The sequence below is a fragment of the Rhipicephalus microplus genome, chromosome 9 (genome assembly GCF_043290135.1).
Source record: "Rhipicephalus microplus isolate Deutch F79 chromosome 9, USDA_Rmic, whole genome shotgun sequence".
Taxonomy (NCBI): Eukaryota; Metazoa; Arthropoda; class Arachnida; order Ixodida; family Ixodidae; genus Rhipicephalus; species Rhipicephalus microplus.
In genome coordinates, this window is record NC_134708.1 from 27,574,322 (window position 1) to 27,596,356 (window position 22,035).

Genomic DNA, 22,035 nt, shown 5'->3' on the forward strand with positions numbered 1-22,035 from the left:
AATTCTGTAATGAGGTTCGCTTCCAGAACATGTGGTCTAGCGTAGATGAGCTTCCACAGCGTGTACCTGCTGAATCAAAGCAGTCAATGAACGGACTGTCGGAACTGTTTGACGCATGTGGAGAGTAGATGCCCGTGCTCTAGAGAGTTTCACACGAGGAACGGTGAAGACCCTTCTGCCCAGCTGGCAATACTTCGTCATCTCGTTGACAATTAGGAGAACACCACTGGATACGTTGGAGTCTGAAGATCGCCAGGCCGTCCAGCACTTAAGTACGCGTGCTCGGGCGTGGGTGATCTCGCTTGGTTGGCCATGAAGGCCAGATGTGATCTGAGGTCAGCCGGAAACCAAATGATGCACCACTCGGTTTCCAGCTGACCTCAGGATATAACCGGATGACCTCCGGCTGGCCTCAGGATAAGGATATTTCTCCTCACACCATGGTGGGAAGAGAAATATCCTTATGACCCAAAGACAAGAAAAAAAGACAACCATTTCTTTGTAGCACGAAGCCACAAGGAAATGCATACGAATTTCTCAGAAGGAAAAGCCTCTTAGTTGCTGAAAAATTCGTCCTCGTCCGGGGTTTGAACCCGGGACCAACGCCTATCCAGGGCGGTCACTCTGGATATTAAGCTAACCAGGAAGCTAGCAGTTGTGTTCTGTATACCTAGCTGCAAGAGGCATTCCGTTCTACTACCCGAAGGAATGCCTGGCACTCTTTTGATGCTCTTGCGGAGTAGGAGGTTAAGTTTAGTATTTCTCAGCAGTACATGGCATACACGTAAGTATGCATTGTTGCTCATTAAGAAAGCGTGGAACGACTTTAGTGAATTGTCCCCCCGGAGGGCACTTCTAGCATTGGAGACCCGAGTGAGGAGCTGCATCTTGCTTTTCGTATTAGCTGTGAACTCAATTACTGCATGCACATTAGTGCCATTAGCCCCTTTAAGCATCCCAAGAATGTTGATGACTTCTACATTGGGATGAGATAATCAGAAATTTTGATGGAGTTTACCAAGGGCTACGTAGCTCCCATAGATAGTAAAAGTGAAGCGCAATGTCTTCTGACGTAGCGAGCCAATGTCTACAAAATAGAGAAATACGCGTTTAAATGCATAACGCCACGCGTTCAGATCTTGGCGGGAAATTTAACCATTGTACTTCGACCTTGATTTTTACCTCTAACAATGAGCCCTTCATGACAGCAATAATGGCATCCGAGAACACTTTATCAATTTAAGCCTATTCATTATTCATTCTATATCTTGGCAGAAAAAGTAATTAAGTCATATTGCGACGACCTACACTTGTTCTTAAGTAGATATTTACCAATATTTCGTCCATTTGACACCCTCTGATGGGGCAGATATGTTATAGCAAATTTCGTAAAGTTGCATTGAGACAATTTTATTAAAGTAAGAAAAATACTTTTTGAAGTCTGTGACAACACGTTTGGTGACCTCGGCAGAAATTTGAAAATGAAACTAATCTATCCATAAACTTGAAATGCTACCATTAACGGCGTTAGAGTTCTCGGAATCAATATGAACGGGTACACTGTTTCTCTTCATAGTCCTTTCAACGCCCATTTCGCGAAGATAAGGATTCGGTGCTTGTCATGGCCATTTCTAAATCGCTAAACAAACGAGGCATTTTCTTGCGTGTCCTTCTTCGCAAGACGTTTTTGCCCGCAACAAGGAATCCATGGTACGCCGCCTGTCGACAGAAAGCACACGCAGGGCCAATCTCGTGGTATTTTGTTTACACCTTTTACGGACAGATGGCGCTACTGCGTGCTACAACAGTTCGTGAGACGACTGAGGACAGCGGCCCGTACCAATGGGATCCCGGGGCTAAGGAGCCCACTCACTGACACTCCTTCCTCTGTCGCAAATAAATGTTTTATTCTCTCTCTCGGGTGGGAAACCTCATTGTACAGCTTGGACGGATCCTACGACAAAAAAGTCCTAATTAAACGTGCAGACAATGGCCCTCACCAACGTGATCTCAGACTAGGAATATCATTCACAGGCCTCTCACGCAGAACATCTAATCAACATTTTATTTTATCTCTCGGCGTTTGTCATGGCCGTTTATGTAGCGCTAAACAAACTAGGCATTTTCATGCGTGTACGATGTGCTTCTTCGCAGAACATTTTTGCCAGTAGCAAGGGAGCTATTGAACGCCGCCTGTCGACAAGAAGCACACACAGCGTCTTTCCCACAGAACATTGTTTCTGCCTGGTACAACTAGACGGCGCCACTGCTCCCATTTCTCTTGCCTAAAATGTAAGTAGGCACGATTCGCACAACCACGCAAGATATTTATTGCGCATAAACGGGAACTTACGGCGGTACAACTCGCACTTGTTACTAGAAAGACGTTAGCAGGTCTACTACGCGTTGGCAAGGGAAATCGGAATACGACTTAAAAGTGAGTAAGACCACTACAAGAGGTTCTTAACAAATGCTGGGCACACAAGATCGACACGTTGACACTGTGCGCTCTAGACACATTAGGACGGCGAAATAGAATATGGTATAAAAACTAGTAAGGCTACTATAAAAGTGTCCTAACAAATGCTGGGTACACAAGATTGATATTGACAATGCGTGAAAGGTAGGTCTTGAGCAACTTCCGTCACTGAGTTTGAGCTCATAGCTTTGACTCCCGTCTGCAACGATGGATCTGATGAATTGCAGCTCAGTTCGGAAAGACTCATGCGAATAGACATTTGTGATTAGGGGAAGGGGCAGAAAGGGCAGCCACTTGCTGTAATCATCTATAGGGTGAGGGGTGCCAACCTTGTCCCACACCTTTACCAATTCGGTCATTTCACGTTATTCTTTAATGCGTAAGGTTATGCCTATGCATGTTTTTTTAAGTCAATGGCGACCAAGGGCCGCTTATGTTGCATTTCTCCTTGGTTGGATTCAAGAACCTGACAGCCTGACACCGTCAGTGCGGGCACCAATGACAGGTCGTGGCTGCCGTTAGCAGGGACGGATCCAGCCACTCATTTTAGGGGTTGGGGGGTCGCTAAAGTAACATTCGAAAGGGGAGCGTGGTTATGACGATTTTTGTTTATACTAGCAGAAAAAACCCTTCGTAGCATAAATACTGTTAATGGGTGCTGACAGTATTTCTACTCATTTGTCCTGAATGGTTTAAGAGGTAGATTACGAACAGTGAAGTGATGGAGGGAGTGCTGACAAGGACGTTGGCGGGGGGGGGGGGGATCAGATTGCTCCAATCAACCCCCCCCCTCTCCTGGATCCGCTACTAGCCGTTATCAGGGCGTCAGACCGTCGGAGCACCACTTTCATTTTTTCCCCTATGGCAGAGCTCATGTTTTTTTCGGCCTCGAACTACAAGGGGATGACACTGTGGTGAAGCTTGTCCCCTGCCCGCCTTTCCTAATTGAAAACTTTGTGTGGGTCTGCGCTCGTGCGCGTAGTTTTAGTCGCCAGTGTGTCGACATAATTTGGAGTATTTTTCGCTTCAGCATTTCAAAGGGTTTCTTATGCATCTTCCTAAGTAGAATGGAGGACAGGCGCCGCCTGCTTTTCTTCTCTATTTTGAGACAATGTATCAATTCTCTTCTGAGCCAATTTATTAAGTACACGGACCAGTAGCATTCTCGGCTCCATCTAAATGCGGCCACGGCCTGAGGACGCTCTATTTTTTTTTTGTAGGCTGCTAGTTGAACAACATGCTTGGAAAAGTGAAAAAAGGGGTGTGGGGAAATCTTAACGAGGCTGCAAAACAGCGTATTCCAAGCTGGTGGCCAGGTGGCTTTAACCCTGGAGTATGTATGAAGTATTTAACAACTGCATTCTTTTAGCTCACTCCTTAACCCCATTCACCAGGTTTTCTGCTTGCATTCTAAGTTTTCTTTCTTCGTTCGTAAGGAACAAAATAAAAATGAGAATTTGAAAGAACGAAAATGTAGAAAGGCTAAAAAAGCAAGAAAAGAAGACAATGATGAAACATGACAGAACTCAATCTGCCTTTGCCAGGAGGTGGCGCTTATTTGCCAGCTGTGCTGTTTGCTCAGACTGCGCAGGCAAGGATCTGACTTTTTCACGACACGCACTAAGCCATAGGTGATGAGACAGATAGGGTCACAATGTCTTGGTTGACGAAAAATCGATTCGAACTTCACAAAACAAGAGGCTACATTCTGCAAGGTGATTATAAAACAATACGATGTCTGTTATTGGCGACATAAGTTAGATGATTCAGAGCGCTTTCAATTGAAAATAGATGCTTATGGGGTCCTTTATGTGTTGTCGTCTGAGATGCCCAGTCGAAACAATTGATTCTGCACTCCATACGGTGAGTATGAAACACTCCTTTTTTTCCTGTCCGCGTCCAGTAGCACGTGATATTATTACGATCTAGAAGCTGTCGAATTATTCCTCGCATACTACCTAAAGGTATCAATTCTGCCAGAACTTGACACTCTTTGGGAATGAAGGCAACACAAGTATATTTACAGACCGTTTTTTTTTTTTTTGTTACCCAGACTATTGAAAAGACTCAACGGAATAGTAACAGGTGCGGCGGACTGACGCTGCCACGCCAAAGAGAACATACACACCCTATAAGGTGAATGGAGGGATGACCGACACCGTAGCACTGCGGTAGAACATCGGACGCGTTGTTGGAAGGTCGCTGGTTCGGTCCGTGTCAGCGGCAAGTTATCTTACCGTCCGCTTTTCTTTTTTTGTGTGTACATTAAAAGTACACCTTATAACATCCCCCATACTTTCCTTAGCGTCATTGTCGGTCTGGTTTCATTAAATGTGTGCAACAAATGGAACGAGGCCTTGAATTTAAACTTCTCTGATTTTGTCGTACGAATTTCGCCAAGCCCACCTGCCTTCCCAATGTTCTTCTTAGGACCTCAAATGCTTTTAGCACACTGCGTCTACGCTGCATTTTCAGAACAGCGACAACGCCATGTTAGAGACAGACGTGTTGTAAGAAGGCTTTTCTCTCCTCTCCCTTCCTCACCATTTTAATCAGATGTCCCTGCGACGACCGAAATTGATCTGCTGTTCTTGTCGCACCCAAACCTCCGGGCTCTCCGAGACCCCCTCGAGTATGGGGAGGTAAGACTTACTTTTCACATGGATCAAAAAGCAATCACAAACGCGCCTTCAGTACTCGCAGCAGTTCGACCTTAATCGCATCAAGCTTATAATCGCAGCAGTTCAACCTTAAGGTCGAACTCCTGCGACCATAAGCATGGTTGATGCGAACAAAATAGTGAAAAATCAATGCTAGGAATTGAGAATGGGATGGAGGTGCCCAGGCACGTTTAGGAGGCCATCTTGGGTTGGGTACAGAGTGTTTCGAAAAACTGCCATGTGTAGCAACCTTGTTTTCCTTCTATCTGTATCTTTTTACGAAAGAATAAAAATTGTTTTTACTTATATACCTACTCAGTTTTGTGCAGATCTAATGCTCCATTTTCAAACCACTGCTCTCCTGGTAGTGACGTATTGCTATCCTCTAAACAAAGTGAGGAGTTCTCGGCATATAAAAAAAAAACAAATTAGAAAAAAAGAACTGTTAAAAGTTTACTTCATGATTCATTTTCCATGGAATTATTTTGCGACAATTCGCGCTTTCCGCCGAATCAGTCTGTCTTACTTTCGCTTGCCTTGTTTCGACTCTATACACCTATTGCACCTAGCAATGCACTCGAAAGCCGCCTGACGGTATTACCACTTGAACCTGCAATGCCAAAAGCAATGTCTCCTGCAATATCTGAGACTCTATCTTGCAAAGACGGTTCTAAGCTTTTTTTTTAAATTTTGTTTTCCCTGGGCTCCTCCTAGAACTAATCGAGGTAAAGTGTATCTGTGTTACCTTTTTTATGTTGCTTCCTTGAGTCGTTCTTCAAAGCCGTCTTTGCGTAATAGCACGCGTATTTCCCAAAGTGCTATACAGAGAGAGAAATGACAGTTACTCAATTCGTTCTCTAATGTTTCTATAGACGAGGATTTCAGTGATGTTTGTGTTGCGTAACGAATCCATTAAGCTAAGAACGCCGAGTGCCACACTCTTCTGGCGCTGAACTTTCGATGTCAGGCACAAAGCAGCTAATTTTTTTTTGAAGGTGATGAGTGCCAAACCTGTCTTCGAAATCCCCTTTCGTTGCTCTTCACGTAATGCTATAAAGCACGTAGATATTGGCGATGAAAGCACTTAAACAGACATGAATGACACTGGAACCCTGCATTGGCTGTTTTACGGATTGCTGTGCGCGAAGAAAGGCTCTCAGTACCGCCCCATCATTTATATATATATACACTCTTGAACGCCACCTGAACATTTCTATTTTTATACACGAAACTGAGTATCACATGACTTGCGCACGACTCAAACTATAAGCATAGCCCTCGCGTTTCAGATGTGCCAACTGCAGTCTCAAATTATGAGTTTTCAAATAATGTGATTTGATTGATATGTGGTGTTTAACGTCTCAAAACCGCCATATAAATATGGAGACACCATAGTGGAAGTCTCTGGAAATTTCGACCACCTGGGGTTCTTTAACGTGCACCCAAATCTGAGCACACGGGCCTACAGCATCTTCGCTTCATCTAAAATGGAGCCTCCGCATTCCGGGATTCGATCCCACGACATGCGGGTCAGCAGCCGAGTACCTTAGCCACTAGACCACCGCGGCGGAGCGGCAGATGAGCATGAAGTGTCCACGAGTCATGAAACCGACTGGGATAGCACGAAGATAATAGGAAAAGAAGAGAAGAAAAACAGCAAGGCTTCATCTCTAATCCCACCACATTCAGACACCTGATAATACTCTCAATCGCAGCTCTAGCAATTTCCCTCTATGTGTATTAGATGGTTACGTCACATCATCCAGATCATATAACCCACACCACTGAAAAACGTTAATCTTTGTGAACAATGCCTCGGTAGCGGGGCCGAAGCGCAACTTCTGTTTTTATTTACACTGAATGTTGGTGACCACCGCTTCAAGCCGTTTAGATGCACATGATTCATGTGCAGGTATGCACGAAAATGCAATATTATCTATCTGTGCCTTTTTTTCTCTTGTCTATATCCATGTGTCTCGCCCTGTAAGCCACTAAAACTGTTCACCAACTAGCCCAGTTTTCCATCTTGCTTAATAATATCTACTTTTATTTATTTTTCAAAAGATTTCTCTATAAAATTGTAGGTGAATTCCTAACGATTAAGATCGGAAGAATTGTGTAATAATTGTTGAAGTAGTACACAATAAGACAAAAGCGCAAAAGCAAAGAACGCAGCAAAAGAACTTGAGAACAGGTTGGCGTAACAACCGTTTAGATGACATTTCAGTTTTTGGTAGAGCTCCTATTGGCTTGCACGTGCGTCAGTTGCATCTGATGTAGCAAATGTAGTAGTAACACACACTCACAATTTGTCTCAGAGAGAGACTTGGTTTTTTTTTTCTGCTCGAGAAAGAGCGCTGCTTAACGCGCTAAAGCGCGTTCGGTGGGATAATAGGTTCCTTTTTATCAATCAATACACTTTTCGTGTTGTTATCAAACTATACTCTGCTGGAGTTAATGACTAGCTAACCAGCACAGGAGAAAGATCTGTGCTGTATCAACTCGAAACTTCTTAAGTGGTACTACAAGTGTTCGTTTGTAGGACAATTTAACACCTTTTGTTTTTAAAGTCGATAACTTCACAGCAGAAGATAAAGTGGCGCTAAGTTGAACAGTACGCAGCAGATATGTACAGATGAGACAACGAATTGTTCTACAAATTAGAAGACGTTGGAAAACTGGCGTTATTGCGCCGCACGTGCTGTTTGAATACCCTTAACACGGGTGCCCAGACGCCTTCGTGTCTTAATTAGACAGTATTCGTGTCCTAATTAGACGAAAAGGCCATACGTATTGGCGGCCCCTTAACTTCCGTGAAAAGCGAAAGACACGAAATCGATACAGCGGGAGTCTTTCATAATACACGTCCGCGTTTCGGTTCCCAAGGCCTTGCTCATTATTACAGAGTTACCCTCCTCTTCAGAACTAAATGGCAACGCATGTCTAACGTAGAAGTCATTGATCGTCCCGTGCTCCTACAGGAAGATCTCACTACCCAAAACAGAGTTCAGACTGCCCTCTTCCTTGGATCAAATCTGGTTGCGTCCATCCGTGGTTCGTATGCATAAAAATACCCGTAATGGTCTTTCTGATGTAGATTCTACTAAAGCCTAATTAGCGAGAAGCTCAGCGAATGCATAAGACAAAGCTCTCTTACTTATTGGGCCAGTTGCGTATGATACATATTGATTGGTGAAGTGCCACGGAATGAACGAATGAATGAATGAATCACTACATGATTGCATGAACAAATGAATGAACGAATGACTACATAATTGCATGAATGAATGAATGAATGAATTAATGAATGAATGACTATATGATTGCATGAACGAACGAATGAACGAATGACTACGTAATTGCATGGATGAATGAGTGATTGAATGGATGAAGGAATGAATGAACATACGCTATAGAAAAGAGTGAAGTTCACTAAAGAATAGCATAGGCCTATTCTTTTCGTTTGATTTTAGTGCTCGCTATGTCTTTTATTCTATTTTGAGAGTTTATTCTAATATATTTTGTTGAATAGACCATGGCGGATACGGTGATTATTTCTATGCCTTTGGCAGAAAACTGAAAATAGCGATGACTACAGACGTAAGGATCAGCGCGTAAAGTTACATCCAATGAAAAAGTCATCACGGATGCATCAAGCGTTCGGATATAAAGTTATGTCATAATAAATAATTAATTAACCTTTCTTAAGACAGTGAATAGTTCATAAATAGGCAATAAAAGCTATAAAGCTGGAAAATTTTTATTCTTATTCCCATTGTGAGAGCATTACATATGTAAGGAGTTGATTACGCTTGATAGGATAAACACGGGAGCTCATATAATAAACGAAGAAATACAAGGGAGCGAAACATCAAATAAATTTTGCTATCTAACAAAGCGCAGCTGTATAAAAATCCACTCCTGATTGCGTCTGTCACACTGGCATGTAAGCGCCTCCTCAGAGAACAGTTCTGCTTGCTTGACTGCTTACTGGTCTACACAGGCTGCACCGATTTCAGCAGTGTTGTCTAGTTTTTTTGGGTGAGGCCACGTGACTGCAGCCGGAACCACGTGCAATACGAGGGAATGACTCGGGAAGCAATATGCTGTTAGCGATATATCTGGAGGGACAGTAACCTAGTTTCTTCACTGCCAGACACTTTTTGTTCGTTTACTTATGTGGCATTCACAGCGATGGAGACGTGAGTGCCAGAGACGTATCACGGTGACAGAACTTTGCCACAAGCTCAGCTTCTTTCGCTCGAAGATGTCTGGATGTTTGTAGGTGATGTTGGCTCGTCAGTAGAGACGCTGGCACTTATGGGTAGAGCTGGAGGCGTTTCCCGTAGTAGCGACTCATGGTACAAGCTCCGCTCGGTATTACACTGCACGAGGCACGAACGCCATTTGCTCACGACGTTCGTACAGGCATAGCAGATTCTGGTCTTGAACGTTACATATGGGTGGGTGTAATGAGAAAAACCCACGCCAGATGCTTGAAGTGAAAGCATATGTCACTTTAAACAACCAAACCTCAATATAACGAACCTAGATAAAACATACTATTGGTTATAGAGCAGGAAATTAAATTTACTTCTGCATTAGATACTGTGTTAAAGATATACTTTTATAACGAACTTTTGGATATAACGAACTTATTTTCGCTAAGATGTAAGTTTGTAATAATGAGGTTTCAGTTACCGCCAAAACTGGGTTATTTCTTTCTGGAACTCAATAACTGTCAATCAACGCAGCGGGTTTAACTAAATTCTCCAAGCTGGCTGTCTCTGTGAGATTTATAGGCGAGTTTTATACGTAAATAACCGAGTGGTAGCCACGAATGGTGAATAACGGTCTAAAAAGGTTCTCGACTCGCACATAAGGTCAAAAGTGGGTACACCAGCACATTGTCGCATTCGCCAACAAGGAAAACCGCATGTACTGGTTACGTACTACCAAGGTTGCATATTTCTCGGAGGCTAGAGTTCTTGACTCTTTTTTTTTTCATACGGACCTGAATTGACAATAAAAGACGCGAATTAAAAAAAGTGAAGGGCCATAGTTACATTAGGCTTTCAAAAATAAATTTTCAAGTAAATGACATTGTAGTACAGTAATGAAAAGATGTTAATTTTGATGGGTATTTTTACTGCACCTAAAAAGAAAGTAAGCGCATTTAATTTACCGTAGCTTGCATTTTGAGACTTCGTTCATGAACCTCGCAAGTGCACTTGTACGCTTCGTGTTTATATGTATGCTTCGCGTTTATATATATATATATATATATATATATATATATATATATATATATATATATATATATATATATATATATATATATATATATATATATATATATATATATATATATATATATATATGTGTGTGTGTGTGTGTGTGTATGAATGTCAGGCTTTTCTGTAGCCACGCCTGTCTCTTTTGTAAAATAAAGGAAATTGAAAGTTCACTGATAAATTAAGACTAATCACTGCTTCCACAAACCATACAGCAATTCATGAAGAAAGAAGAAAAGGAGATGGTAAGAATGCATCTTCGATCTGATAGCAGGGAAAGGAAACTCAAAGACAGCAAACAAAGCCTCATCGGAAAAGAGGATTGAGAAACACAGAATACTGATGGATTTTGCACACAGTCTGAAAAAAATAAAATGGCCTTTGAAGTAGCACTCTGAAAACAAACGGTTGACCAAAGAAGAAGCGAACGGCAATGCTTAAAGCCTGTAATTAGGAGTGATAGCGGTCGCAGCATTGCCGTTAGGAAATTTTTCAGCGGTCCCGCAATAGCGCTGATCTAGTAGCCGCGACCGCCTCGTCTTTCTTAATGTGCGACCCTGTCTCTCGCTTTGTTCAGGGACGAATGGTATTTGCACTCCTTAGTTCGCAACGCGAAGTGCGTGTGACATCGTCCACAGGTGTTAACCCCAGTGACCTTAAAAAGGTCACCATCATGTCTTTCGGCGACTGTCATGAAGGCACGGAATGCGACAAGCCAATGAAATATTACCGTTAACATTTGATATCGTGTAGTAATTTTGATGAAAACATGAATTTTTCTTTTTGTTGATTCTATGTCATGGTTTTTGGGACGTAAAACCACAGATATTATTATTCATGTTCTTATTGTCACGCATGTTATTTTATTGTTTCTGGTTTAGACTCACAAAGACTGTGAGCAATATTCGTCGCAGGTCGCGCCTCAGTGTTAGAAAAGCTTCACGTTCGTAGTATAGATCATTTTGTAAAGATTGCGCACAGGACGCGAACGCCCAGGATTATTCCTCAGCTTGCGCGACCACCAGCGATAAGGCTGGAAAATTCGACGCGTAATTTATAAAACACAGTGGCACCCAACAATGATCAGGATGCCCCGCCGTGGTGGTCTAGTGGCTAAGGTACTCGGCTGCTGACCCGCAGGTCGCGGGATTGAATCCCAGCTACGGCGGCTGCATTTCCGATAGAGGCGGAAATGTTGTAGGCCCGTGTGCTCAGACTTGGGTGCACGTTAAAGAACCCCAGGTGGTCGAAATTTCCTGAGCCCTCCACTACGGCGTCTCTCATAATCATATGGTGGCTTTGGGACGTTAAAGCACACATATCAATCAATCGTCTAAACTCAGTAGCACGTGGTACAAGACTGCTAATGATCGGCTAGTCAGACGCCCTTAAAATTTGGTAAGGACAGACTGTAGACAAGCCCCGAAACGTACGTGTCAGCGCTGGTTTGATTTCCTCGTTTTGGGTCCAGTGTTGGCCGTTACAAAACTGGAAAAGTGTGGTCGTGATAACCTATATATTTATTTTGTGGAAAACCTGAGCCTAAACGTTCTTCCTCTTGCTGTAACATCGACTCGTTAGAAAGTGCTCCGGTATCCGTTGTTACTCAGTTATGTATTTATCTTTGGTCAAGTAACTGCATAGAAAACTAACAAACACCAATAAAGCCCACAAACGCACAGGCGGTCAATCGCATTGCAAAGCCTCTTGCAAAGAAGAGTTGACAGCATGAGATTACTTCTTTTGGGGGACCTTCAACAAACTAAACGACGAACAAGGTTGTAAGTATTAGTATGGTTTCGTCCGCTAAGATACAAAAAAAAGAGAAAACAACCATTGATACTAGCACAAGTGCAGACGCTCGACAGTCATGTCCCAGACTCATGTCATTACGTTAATGTAGGCACCAAAGATCACATTCGCCATTTAAGGTGTCCCACGTAACTTTAACCAGAGTTTAAAAATATGTCAGAACACGTAATTACGACGCGACCAAATGCATTTTGCTCAACGTGTCCTCGAGTTAGACTATTTTTTGTGTTCTCATATATTCTTTAATTAAATATGTTCAATTATTGGGTTTGGAAGTAACGAAGACGGATAACGAATTTCAATGAGAAAGTTGTAATTGGTTTGCAAAACGTGCGATTAGACAGCTTTGAAGTTTATATCTGTTAGGTATTAGTGTTTTTCGGCTAATTACAAATGCCCGCGAAATGCAAAAAAATACCACGTGACGAACCCGCTCGTGCGCCAATGCGCACAATTATTCTAGTGCTCCCTAACGATGGTGGCGACTTTACGATGAACACGTTTTGCTATCGGCCACAAAAACGATAACCGCTCTGACTGCTTATCGCTGTTATGAAACGGTGCGAGGGAAGCGTGTCGTTCGTACGCTGAACGTTAGGGAGCACCAGAATCATCGTGCGCACTGACGCGCGAGCGGGTTCGTCACGTGGCATTTTTTTTTTGGTATTTCGCGAGCATTTGTAATTAGCAGAAAAACACTAATACTTAACAGATATGAAGTCAAAAACTATTTATTTGGACGTTTTCCAAACGGATATACAACTTTCTCAATGAAATTTGTTACCCATCTTCTTTACTTCGAAAGTTAGATAAACAGAGCTAATGAAACAATATTTGAGAACACAAAAATAGTCTGACTAACCCCAGGCAACGGTGAGCACCATGCATTTGGTCGCGTCGTAATTACGCGTTCCGGCATTATTTTACACTCTGGCTAGGGTTACGTGGGACAACCTGTATAGAGGACTCAGCATCAATGGTTTGCTGACAAAAAAGGCGTACTTTTGTCTTTGCACGCTGCTCGGTGTCCATATACTGTAATATGACCGAGCCAGACAACAGCTTTCATTGTAATGTGGTGTTGCATTGCAAACTCAACCAACCTGCCATATTTCGGAGCTTTAAAGATTCGTACCCTACTGCCCCTTTCATCATGGTGCTCAGCGTGCTCATACAGGAGAGAGAGAGACACAAATAGAGAGGAAAGGCAGGGAGGTTAACCAAGCTTGGCTCGGTTGGCTACCCTACACTTGGGGTGGGGGAAAAAGAGAATAATACAGGAGTGACACGGCTGCTTCGAGAGAAACGTGCCTTCTCGTCAATATGGCAAATAGCGCGTTTCTAGAAGTTGCCTAAAAAAGGCCAGACGTTTATGGCATGGCCTCTCTAAGCACTCTCGAAACGTCATCGAGAAGTCATCGACTCTGACACGGCCGTCCTCCTGCGACTATAGTGAACAAAAAAAAAAACGCTAGGTGGAACGCGTAGCACTAGTCACAAAGCTGGAAGAGCGACCTTTCGGAGCCTTTTTTGAACACTCTACGTAGCTGCTGCAAGCACACTCGCAGGGAGCCCACTGCACTATTATCCAATATTGTAGTTGGCAGGCCTTCACTATGCCATCCTTCGTGATTCTTTGCAGAAGTGTGGTAACCGCAGCACATTTGCAAGGAACTTGGCGCAATTTTTCTTTTGTTTGATGTGGCTGACCACGACGAAGGATTATGCCGAATCCCCACAATCCCGTACAGTGGGAATGCGTCACAGTTAATGGGTGAACAAGATCAAGCTTTTGTGAACGAGTGGAGCATTCGACGACCCACTGGTAGTGTATTAAGTGACACATGATTGTTCCTTTGCTGTTCTAAAACGCTTTATTGCTCATATCAACGCGATTCCATGAAAAAGAGTTTGAAAAGGAGTTTGAAAAGGAGTTCCAAGCACTGACGTGGCTCAGTAGTTTAATGCTTGGCTGGCATTTAGGGGACCTGAGTTTGAATGCCGTTGGGTCCTTGGTGTTTTTTTTTTATTTACGGAGTTTTTTTTTTCTTTGGTGCTACAGCGGTTACAGACAACGGCGGCGGCGGCGGACAACTACGGCGTGCACGTGAACCGTGTTGTGATCTCGTAACAGCTCTTGCTGTAAAAAGTGGAACCAGAAGTATGAGAAGAGTTAAATGAAAACAAACGTGGCCCATGAGACGAAACGATTTGTGGGGTAAGCGCGCTCTTTCACTTCAGTGTTGCCTAAAAGCATGCCACTGCACTCGTGCTTCTTCCCTAGCAGTCATATCGCACAAGATATCCTTAGCACGGTGCGCTTGCACGTTGATTACCTGGCCGTACGAAACACGTGAGTACAGCGGTGAGCACTATTAGGGTATACACATGGGCGCGTGGCAAGGAGCACTATCACTGCCCCAGTAACGCTCTATAATCGAAACTCAAGCGGTACACTCTTTTCACCACGGGCACCACTTCCGGCATCCAGTTCTTCGTTGTCTGATAGCCGCATTTTAGTCGACCTAGCGGATGCATCCGGCGTTTCAAAGTGCATATAATATTAAATATTGGCGTCTGAAAGCAAAAATGAGTATAAGAAAGTTTACATTTGAACTTTTTCTTGAAGAAAACTCCAAAGAAGAAAATAACTTAAAATGCGGGATGCATCAACCAAGCCGGAAAATGTGCGGCAAGCAGACGATCGAACAAGCCAATTTATGACATGGTGTGTGCGGTGGAAAGAGCGTATCGCAGCTGACACGCTAAGTTTGTGCAATGTTTAGTACGATAGTTGTTTTAGGCGCTGCGCTGCGCTCCCTACTGGGCTGCAAATATTAGGGGCCTACTTCTAATTATTACTACCACCACGACCACGATGGGTGTTACGTGGCTCTGATATTCCCGTCGGCCACGCGCTCACCCCAAGGGTGCTCACTGCTTTACTGTATACGTACTGACCTCACAGTAGCCTTCGCACACAGAACTGGCATCTCGCATAATTGTTATGCGCACCTAATCCAACTGTCCTGTTTTTTTTGCTGTTTTTGTTTGTTTGTTGTTGTACTTTTCCCTTGTCACACAGCGCAGAAAGATGGCCGCAGTTGCCTGAGCGACGGCACGGACGAGCAAAGAGAAAACACGAGCATTACTTACCGTTCGTGTTCCGGACTGTGCGGAGTGCGCGCATCACCCTGCTTGGCAGTCACCGCGGCCAGCTCGCTCGGGGCGCGTGACCGTCACGAAACGAACGCGCTCGCAGTATACGTTGGCTTCTATGGCCGTCGCAACGCGCCATTCACGTCCAGCGTTGTGAACACAGTCAAGCTGCAATCACAAATCACCGAAACGTGGCTGACACCACTGAGCAATCCAGACACTATCATTACGGGGTGAGACACAAAGGCGACACAGGGAAAGCGTGCATGCCAGGCTCTGCGCTGCTCTTTGCCTCTCACCGCCCTTTTTTGTTTTATTTGCCCGCACCTACCACGCATGCGTTGTAAAGCCACAGTGAAATTATATTGGTTTTAAAAGTCGGAACGAAGAGTTGTGGTCGAAAACCTGTTGGCAGAAACATCAACTCCCGCCGTACGATTGAAGCGCGGCTTGGCAAGGAGGGCCCACAAAGAAAAGCAAAAACTCAAAAAAGATTTTTTTTCGTTCGAATAGTCACGATTTCAAATATGCCTAAGTAGAGTAGAAATTTACTTTAGGTTTATTTGACACTTGAGCGTCTCTCATAATCATATGGTGGGTTGGAACGTTAAACCCCACATATCAATCAATTTATCTGACACTTCGCTAAATGGTTGATAGCCTCATGTTTTCTTCGAGCGCCACAAAATGGAGGTGAGGGGGGGGGGTATGCAGGTCATCTGAATTCCGGGCTTTTGTTTAGTTCAGCTCATTGCCATTGTCAAGCGTAACTTCCATAGAGGCCTATGAATCCAGTAATTTGCGGCTCGTTGTCACCGTCGCCAGCTACGCATGTAGGGAACAATTAACAAAAAAAAATGACGTAAAAAAGAAAGTCGCAGCTACGTCACGAAACCGCCCTAGGTGGTGCGAAATCAAAATTTTCCTTAATTGCCAACCTTTTTACATGGCTTAACAAATACGCGATTTTATTCGCGCCTAATGTCTCGGTAATTGCGTGAGTGAGAAAAACAAAGGAATACCAACAAGAAACATTGAGAAAGCAAGGGTGTTTTATTTGTGGAATAGTGTACTTGCTATATACACCGAAAACTTTGCTGACCTAACTGTACCAACTATTCACGAGCACGATAGCGTAATAGTTCAAAAAGTCAAGGTGCACAATCGCGAAAAACCACTGCATTGAGACAGCGGCCAAGGGAATATCTGCTTTGGCAGCCATAGAGTAATGCGTATCTTGAACTGGTATAGCGCATTACGGGGAAGAAGAAACGGCCGAGCAGACCGACACAAGAGGACAGAGCGCTAACTTCCAACTGAGCTTTATTGTCAAATTGCATCAAATAAGTAGACCGGCGCAAGCATACAAAACCACCCTAATGCAACGACAAGATAACACACAACATCACACCGTCACATATCACACATTCATAGGCGGTTACTCTGATTAAGGAAGGCCATTTCATGTTCAGATAAACCCAAAGAAGGGGCGCTAATACACGTGCTGCCAGCTCTTGCTATACAATGCGCCTCTATAATTTCTCGAGTTAATTGTGACGGGTGCTTTTTTACCACTTCACACTGGTCAAACATGGGGGTACATCCACAATCGCGGCAGTGAATTTCAATGTGGCCCTGGATTGCTTTGTGAGCATTATAATGGTGCTCTTTTAGCCTTTCATTAAGGCATCGCCCCGTTTGGCCGAAATACCACATACCACATGAGAATGGAATTGCGTAAACAACCCCCACTACACACGGCACAAACCGAGTTTTGTGCTTAGTTGCGCAATCAGTGGTGTGTGATCTGAGAGGGTTGACTACTTTGCAGAGCCGCTGTAACTTATCCGGCGCTGAAAACACCACTTTGACGCTGCATTTCTCCCCTATCTTTTTTAGCCGGTGGGAAATGTCATGCACGTAGGGTAAAACTACGGGTCTTTTTCGGTCGTTAGATTCCGGCTGGGCCTCGGAGTTGCATCCTTTCTTTATCTGTTTTAATAGCTTTTCAGCTATAGATGCCAGTAGGATAGCTGGGTACCCAGCTCTCAAAAGCCTTTCAGCTTGAGCAGCAAAGCTGCGATGCATGACATGATGACACGATTTCCTAAGAGGATTGATGAGAGAAAGATTTGTGATGCTGCGCTTAACTCACTTGGAATGGGAAGAGTCATAGGGTAAAAGGGGTTTTCCATTTCTAGGTTCAAATAGCCAGCACACATGGTCAGGTGAAAGAATTAAATTCAAATCTAAAAAGCGTAAGCTATTGTCAACTGGCAACTCATGAGTCAATAAAAGCGGTTTAAAACATTCCTTAAAAGTCATTACAATATCGTCGGTTAGGTGCTGGCAAGCAGCGTCGCTGCAGTCAATGAAAATTAAAAAGTCGTCTACGTAACGACATATTTTGGTGACAAAGTTTTGGTCCAGCATGCTCATCAGCAAGCGGTCATGATAAGCAAGGTATATGTCACTAAGGATTGGGGCGAGGCATGACCCGATGCAGACACCACTATTCTGTATGTATTTACGATCATTCAAAGATACAAACGTCGACTTGATGTAAAAGGACAGAAGCTCTAAGAGGTTACTGTTATGGACACCCGTGAGATTCTGGAAGGCTACACCACCAAATGAGTCAATGGCATTGTCAACACACTGTAACAACTTCTCATGCGGCAAAGAGTAATATATGCGTATCGTTGCGTAGCGTGTCGTATTCACCGGCCCAAAGGCGAGGGCAAGCCGGCAGTGCGGCAGCGAAGGCTACCTACACACTGTGAGCTAGTTCAGCTCTAAAATGTCTCGCCAGTGAACAGCACACAAAGAAACAAAAAATAAACTATAGAAAGTACGCACCTTAGGGCGCACTTGTGAAGTGCGCCAAAAAGATGTAATGAAACTTATTACGGTGTGCTCCGAAGACCTGAATTCATTTCTTTTTTTTATTCGCACGAAAGCAGTGTCTGTACATAAAAGAAAAAGCATCACCTAAAACTTTGGAATATTAAGATGGTCTAGCAGCTCGAGAAGTAGTCATGCATGTCTTCTTGCGAGACGAGTACTTAAAGGTCGCCCATGCTGTTACGATGGAAACCAACGCGTTACAGCAGGCGGTATTTCGATTACGCTAACAAAATGTAGCCTTGTAGCTGCGGCGTCATCGCATACGGAAGGCTGATATCCACGTGAGCACCGAACTGTTTCCTTTCATTCCCCCGTTTTGCACAGAGACGCCAAATGAAGGCAATAAACAGCGAGCACCCCCAACACAACTCTAGCAATATCAATGCTAACACCCAGTCCATGGGCCAACAGACGTTACAAAGTGGAGCAAAGTTGGAGTGTGAATGGATTGCGTCCTTCGTGTGCAACTCTGTGACGCGACGAAATACTGGCACTTTTCGCCAGTACCGATGGACAGCTTTCGAGAGTGACGAAAGGGTTCGCCCCGCCTAACACTTTCCATGCATACGTGGTAGACAGGGGCTTCGTCAATGTTAAAGGACTCGTACCGTTAGAAGTACGTCGAAATAGCCAATAAAATGGAGCAGTAAATCTTCCGTGGACGTTTTCTAAATTCTCGCCAGAAGGTGACGATAAATGTTAGGAAAAATTTGAGGCCCTTGATTCGTCAACATTTACTGGGAGCAGAATGGGGTCGAGTTTCACATGCTGGCTTCTTTCGCTGGATTTTGCCGGGAAGCCGGTTCCGGGGAGGCAGTCGTGGAAGCCGTACCGGAGTGCTGAACAGTGTCTAAAAGTACAGATGGTCCAACCTCATCTGTGACTACGGCGACCCTGGATTCCTTGTTGCAGACTTTTGTCAGCCCGTTCTCCCAGCTTGGAGAGGCGGGAATCACATTGTCGTGATTCGAGTCGCTCAAGGGCGTCTTCTCTTCTACACTCTTCACGTCTTCGAGCGTAAGTGCTTCAAATTTTGACACGGCGCTCTCTGTACATGCTGGAGAAACGCTTTTACTACATCCAGCTACCTGGCGAGGTTCGACGTCTGTGTTCAGGACTGCTTCGCCGCATTGCAGATCTTCAACTGAGTGGAATGTGCAATCGTTCTCGTAGTGTAGAAGCATGTCTTTCAAGGCGCCCTTGAACTCGCATCCTTGGGCTTTGTTCCAGCAATAAACCTTCATCGAAAAAAAAGAAAAAACAAACGTTAAGATCCACGTTAGCCGTTCGAACTGAAAATTTGAGCCAACCCCCGACCTCACTTAGTGCTACAGTATAGAAATGCTCGAACACGTATTCCTTATTGCAATATTTAGCACTCTACCAGGAGAAACGTGAGAGGACATAAGATTTATTAAGCTCTCGCATCATTATACACTGCATTTTGTGCCGTTTAACATTCATTGGTGAAGAAGAAAGCACGCCTATAGGATTAAAAAAAGTCGGCTGTCTTTAAACAGCAGGGCTGCCCCCAATAGTCATTACTAAATGTGTAGGTTTCGCATTCTGCCTGTAAGATGGGGAATAGTGTGTCACTTACAAAAAAATTCCATTCGAATCAATAGTGCTAGCTTTTTTTTCGGAAAACAACCGACGCTACTTTCTCACCTGGAAGGCCTTTGCTGTTCTGAAGGGCAGATCGTCACTGCGACATTGCCCTACTTCGAACTGCTGTTCATCAAACGGACAACGCACGCGGCCGCGGCCTGCAGATTTGAATGCGTGGCACCAATCGCATAGACGATGCCCACATGGCATCCACACGGTCCTTTTCGGAATCATGAGGCACAGTCCACACAAGCAGGAATCGGGCACTTCGTCGACAAAGCGAGTCGGTCGCCAGTTGACGCCTTTGATGGGGATGTCGCGGAAACGGTACACTCGGCTGAGATCCGCCATGGCGATGTGAATTCAGACGCGAATACTTCACGGGCACTCGAGAGAGCACACTGGCCGTATGTTTGAACGGCCCTACCGGCACTGAAGGGTTTCATGCACCACGGCCGCATATATACCAACCGAGAAAGATAGCGGAAGGAATTTGTTTCTTGTTATCGCCCGTAACACGAGGCTCAGTTCACGCCCCCTTAACTTTCTCAACTATAGTGATTCGAGTAAAGTATTAACGAGAAAACTTTAAAGATAGATCGTTTTGCAGAAATATCGATATTCCTGTTGGTGCAATTTTTGGTTGCCAGCTTGAAATCAGCAATGGCCGTAATCAGATATTCGAGGTAGATGCGAATGAAGATATGAACCGCAGGGTGTCTTGACGAAGTGCAGGCAGGTTAGCGATTAGGAAGGCGATAGTGTAAGTGCGTTTGTGTGGCTGCGCGCTCGTGCATGCAACGCCTCTTTTATTTATTTGAACGGCAGCGCAAACACACGCTGCTCATCGGGATCCGTAGGTCCGCCTTAGACCAGGGAGTTGTCGTGTGGCGACACCGCATGCTCAGTAGGGCTGCTGTGGCGCCACACGTGAGTCCGAGCGCTTTCCCACGGTGATGCGATAGACGCGTTCCCATCTCCAGTATCATAACTCTCTGTCAAATGTGTTACTTCGTGCTCTTTTGTGGTGCGAAGCAATGCCGTCGCCGCATCATAACGCTCGTGATGCAGCAGCGTCGCAGTGACGCATTGGTTGCCCGCATAGCGCCACGAACAGATACGCGCTATCTGAAAACACCCTTGGAAGGCCAGCGCGTGCGCCAACGTTGTGAACACCAGGAATGCAAGATGCCGCCCCACGGATCTGTACACAAATGAACATGAAATAAGGTCGTACGGTTTCCGTCGTGAACCCATCATGATGGGTTCTCCCTCCATGACCGCAGAGCACTCGTGAAGGCTAGGCGACGTGCGAGTCGGAAAGGGCTAGAGGGGAGGTCATCGGGTGCATCTGGCTCACATTGATAATGCAGGGGAGGTGCTGGTACTATCGCGCTCAGTATGAGCTACAACACGCGACTGCGTGGCCGAGTACGCTGCAAGGTTGTACAGTAGCACCCGATCGTGACATATTTTCGAGTTATCCGGAGAGGGTTTGGCCGATCCTGCGAATGCACGTCGCCCCTATTTGCTTTCACGCTCGCCCTGGTTTGGCCCTGCGGTGATATCAGCTTCGAAAATAATAACTGCCACCGTGTCTTGAAGACCACATTTCGCGCTCGACAAGCCGAGCTTCACAAAACACGTGATATCTACCCCGTGATTCACACGTGACTCACAAACGTGAAACACGTGATTCACAGACGCCTTTCACCCTTCACCTGACGGAGTTGAGCAGTGCGCCACTGCTCGGCTGAAAATGACGCTGCGCCACACTCAAGAATACCAGCAAATTATCCTTGATATGCAGCGACTTGCCGTTCTTAGCATGTGGGGGTGATGTACATTCGCAGGATCAGCCAACCCCTTGCCCGATAACTCGAAACTATGTCACGATCGGGCGCTACTGTACAACCTGGCAGTTGATTGATTGATTGATTGATTGATTGATTTGTGGGGTTTAACGTCCCAAAACCACCATATGATTATGAGAGACGCCGTAGTGGAGGACTCCGGAAATTTTGACCACTTGGGGTTCTTTAACGTGCTACAACCTGGCAGTGCGCTCAGCCACGCGCTCACGTGTTGTAGCTCATACTGAGCGCAAGTATTGTGT

The 22,035-nt window shown here is 44.7% G+C and overlaps 1 protein-coding gene and 1 long non-coding RNA gene across 2 annotated transcripts in view; one reads left to right on the forward strand and one right to left on the reverse strand.

Annotated features, from left to right (window-relative positions):
• The first annotated feature begins 569 nt into the window (after positions 1 to 569).
• Positions 570 to 22,035, forward strand: part of LOC142771634 (uncharacterized) — a 36,556-nt gene continuing 15,090 nt past the window's right edge. Inside the window, exons 1-3 of the long non-coding RNA XR_012886033.1 lie at positions 570 to 2,437; positions 5,036 to 5,121; positions 14,308 to 14,463. This is a non-coding gene — a long non-coding RNA (uncharacterized LOC142771634). The remainder of the gene's footprint in view (positions 2,438 to 5,035; positions 5,122 to 14,307; positions 14,464 to 22,035) is intronic.
• Positions 16,439 to 21,209, reverse strand: LOC142771633 (TNF receptor-associated factor 6-like). The gene is made up of 2 exons (XM_075873371.1): positions 19,980 to 21,209; positions 16,439 to 19,549 (listed from the first exon to the last, which is right to left on the reverse strand). The coding sequence occupies exons 1-2, from the start codon at positions 20,268 to 20,270 to the stop codon at positions 19,073 to 19,075; spliced, it is 768 nt and encodes a 255-aa protein (XP_075729486.1). The 5' UTR covers positions 20,271 to 21,209; the 3' UTR covers positions 16,439 to 19,072.

Coding starts and splice junctions, on each gene's coding strand:
- LOC142771633 (XM_075873371.1), bottom strand. CDS start 20,270: ATGGCGGATCTCAGCCGAGTGTACCGTTTCCGCGACATCCCCATCAAA. Junction 19,550..19,979: donor GAACAGCAAAGGCCTTCCAG/GTGAGAAAGTAG, acceptor TTTTCGATGAAG/GTTTATTGCTGGAACAAAGC.